Consider the following 3,818-nt stretch of genomic DNA (forward strand, 5'->3'; position numbering starts at 1 on the left):
TAGAATAATGCCAAATATGTATCCAAGAAAAAGACAAGATAATCCATAACATCAGAAAAGATTTTGTTTTTCAGCATGTACATATAGATAACTTAATCATAGATAGGATAGTGTCAACAAGATTACTCAAAGAAAACCAACTCTAAAGTCCAAACAATCACCAATAATCTTTACAAGAACAAACTCCACTTTCAAAATGATGGAATCTCCTTTCATCACGTGCAACGATTGATCTTCCAACCAGCTTTGAAATAATCTTGAATGCATCATGGCAATCAGCACAAATACGATTGTTATTTAGTATTCTTATTGGTGTCCGGGCTGGACTAGTCAAAAGTGCTTCAGATAAAGCAAGCATGCGACTATGCGATAAAAGATCTTCTTCTCTACTTTCATGATCCACATCATGGAGTACCAATCTAGTCTGGGCCACATATCCCACTTCTACCATGTGTTGTTTTAGACACCTAAGTTGACTGTATATCTTCTCATGATCAGGGGGAGATGTATCCCAGGCCCTAAACGGAAAAGTTTCGGTTTTAATTTTTAGGAGATTCAATGTTGATGAATTGTTTTTTTCTTTTTCTTTTTCTTTTGCAATATCTGAAGGCTTTATTGGTATCCAGCTTTTCTCTGGTTGTTTATCTAAACGAGAAGAGTCTAGAAGGTTAACAATCTCAGCACAACGGTTTTCGAGTTCTAAATCACCGTGAACCCTAGATTGATTCATCATAATTTCCCAAATTTCTGCACTTGGCTTCATCGGCATCTTTTCTATTAATTCCAATGCTTCATTTAAGTACCCTGAACTCCCGAGCATATCGACTACACGGACATAATCATCCATGGATGGAACAAGATTGTAAGTCTTGATCATTGACTTGAAATGCAAGAGCCCTTGTTTCATGTCTCCTAAGACACTACATGCAGCAAAAACCCCATGAAACATCTGATTATCGGGTTTTAATCCGACCTTTTCGAATTCGGAGAACATTTTGATTGCGTCTTCTCCACGGCCGTTTTTAGCAAACTCTGTTATCATGGTGTCCCAAGAAGTAAGATTTCTTTTGGGCATTTTATCAAACACGTTATATGCGTCTTCCATGGAACCACAATTCGAATACATCTCCAAGATTTTGTTGCAAATGTGAACATCAAGATGATGTCCTGACCTTGTGAGCTGGTTATGGACAAGTTTAGCTTCTTTAAGTGCCTGAGATTCTCCGCATGCTTTCATCAAGAATAGATATCCAGGCATTTCAACTGTTACTTTCTTCAGCTCAAGTAAACCTAAAACCTCAACAGCTTCCTCTAACTTCTTGTCCTTGCATAAAGCATTAAGCTCCTCAAGTAATCCCTTTCCCTCACCAGCTTCATGTGACTTCTCGTTAGGTTGAGAATTTACCATGCCACTATAACACCTATTTGAGATTTGAAAATTTGCTGCACTACTCTTCTGATTATAACAACCATTGACGTTATAATGGCTGTGACGATGTAAACCATGATCGCCCATGTAATAATAGCTCTGCCCAAAAGCCCCACTTAAACTTCTCTGAAAATCCATGGAAGTTTCTCTATAAAATCCATTAGGGTGTTGGCTATATTCAATATTACTTTCTCTAGAAGACCAGTCCTGTCCACTCCCAGTACGTGGGACCTGATTAGGGTTTTGGAGATCAAAGATCTCATCGATGGTATCAGAATTGAGCGTGCTAAATTTTTTAGCAAAAGGAAGGACTTTGAAGGAACTATCTATGCAATAAGTGCGTGAAGTATTTGTACCATTGCATACCTTATAGAGATGATTCAGAGATTTCATCGTTTGGAGTGACCTCACTGTTGATTTAAACATGCTTTGCTTGTCGAAGTGAATTGGCGTCCGACTGTGATTTCGGCGGCGGCACAAGGGGAGCGATAGGCCGTTGCGAATCCAGGATCTCTAAAGTCTAATCGACCAAGGCTGCTTCATACCATATATGATATGTAGAATAATATGAAGAGAAAATGTCATATATTTACATGTTAATCTCATTCGATTTAAACCTTATAAAACTGGAAAAAAGATTCGCTGGGATGTATCCTAACAACCCAACAACAAAAGCCGAATACAATACATTTTATATCTTATAAAGAGTAAACTACAAAAATAGTCCACGGATGGTCCGCGTGGGTTTGTTAAATTTAAAACATGGTAGTTATCTTTATTTTTCGTTTTATATTTAGTTAGTTTTTTTATTTTTTTATATATTTAATCATTTAATTTTTATATTTGTTTACATATTGTCATTTTCACCTGTTGCATCGGGTCACAATGGTACGTGAACAAATTGATAGTTAAATGTGTATGAAAAAAGAAAATTACATAAATGTGAACAAAATGAAAAGTTAATTATCCTGATAAGTCATTTTCTTTATTTTTAATAGCAATTTTATTTTTCATTTTTGTTAGTATTATTTTTTTCAAACTTTTTAAAATATCCATAATTTCTTAAATATTAATTAAATATTGATTAATTTTAAACTTTACTTTTTAATTAATAAATATGTTTTTGTTTTGTGAAAAAAATTATATAGCCTCTTATAATTTTTTTTCTTTTGTTTTTAAGCAGATACAATATTTTTAAAGTAAATAATATCTAACAATAAAAATATAAAGATTTCAACCCCGCCCCAACCTACTCCTATGAAAATTACATAGAAATTACTTTTAATATAAAAATATAAAGATTCTAACCCCGCCCCAACCTACTCCTATGAAAATTACATAGAAATTACTTTTAATATAAAAATATAAAGATTCCAACCCCGCCCCAACCTACTTCTTCATCTCCTTTGCAACCCCTGCCTCCCACGGTCCAAGTATCACTACCTCTTTACAGCACACATCCCAAAGGATTTTAAGGTGTGTTAGGTAAAAGTAGTTGTTAGCTGGAAGCTGATAGCGGGTAATGGGTAGCTGAAAGCTGTAGCTTTTATTTGTTATATGAGTGTTTGGTAAAAGTAGCTACAAGCTTTTGAAATGTATAAAATCACATAAAAGGATAATTTTAAAAAAATATATATAAAAATATATTTTTAAGGGCAATTATAAAAATTGATTTCAAAAGTTCAGAGCGTTTTGTTAAACGCTACATAAAGTAGCTTTGAACATTGTGTTTAAACTAAAAGTCAAACGCTCGTACCACCAAACAAAGCTTTTTGTTTAAAATTTGTTGTTATGTCAAAATCTAAAAACTAGAAGCTCTCAAACGCCTCCAAAAGCTTCATGTCAAACATGTCCTAATACATATTCATCATTAATCATATAACTTGTTTTACATTCTCATTTAGAACTTGTGTGTGCTTATCTTCAACAAACCTCTATATCTTTTTTAGAAAAGCATTTGCCAAATTCACCAGGTAATATCAGTGCGAATTTGAACTGTAGAGATCAATTAGCTGGTATAAATGAGGAATGGCCCAGATGGATATCCATTGACAGCTCTGATTTATATAATGATGGATGAAACCCAAATTACAAACCATATATTCTTAATTCACAGACAAACTTAAACATATGTTATTGTACTTTGATTTTCATAATTTGCTATAATTTTCTTGTACTTTGAGGTGTTTTATTAAAGATTCAAACCCTTCGATGGCAGTGAGTTTAACTAGGTTTTGAAGATTTTTTTTTTAGAAAAAGATAGAGGGGTGAGTTTGACTACGTGTTGTATTAGAGATTCAAAATCTCCCATCCTCTTCATCTCAGAATTTGACTCGCATCATCGCCATCATCCGAAAATAACTACCATAAGCTTCATCTTTTTCGGCCA

General features: G+C 33.8%; 1 protein-coding gene across 1 annotated transcript; it reads right to left on the reverse strand.

The window, feature by feature from the left end:
• On the reverse strand, nt 1–2,082 carry LOC145076635 (pentatricopeptide repeat-containing protein At2g25580-like). The gene is made up of 2 exons (XM_079022446.1): nt 1,796–2,082; nt 1–1,555 (listed from the first exon to the last, which is right to left on the reverse strand). The coding sequence occupies exons 1-2, from the start codon at nt 1,853–1,855 to the stop codon at nt 158–160; spliced, it is 1,458 nt and encodes a 485-aa protein (XP_078878572.1). The 5' UTR covers nt 1,856–2,082; the 3' UTR covers nt 1–157.
• Nucleotides 2,083–3,818: the final 1,736 nt, after the last annotated feature.

This window comes from Lactuca serriola, chromosome 9, assembly GCF_051521515.1.
Source record: "Lactuca serriola cultivar US96UC23 chromosome 9, Lser_US96UC23_V15, whole genome shotgun sequence".
NCBI classification, from domain to species: Eukaryota; Viridiplantae; Streptophyta; class Magnoliopsida; order Asterales; family Asteraceae; genus Lactuca; species Lactuca serriola.

Excerpts from the sequence above, each read along its gene's own strand:
- LOC145076635 (XM_079022446.1), bottom strand. The coding sequence starts at position 1,855 with ATGTTTAAATCAACAGTGAGGTCACTCCAAACGATGAAATCTCTGAAT. Across the intron at positions 1,556-1,795 it reads CTCTGAATCATCTCTATAAG|AGAAGTTTAAGTGGGGCTTT; the intron begins GTATGCAATGGT and ends ATGGATTTTCAG.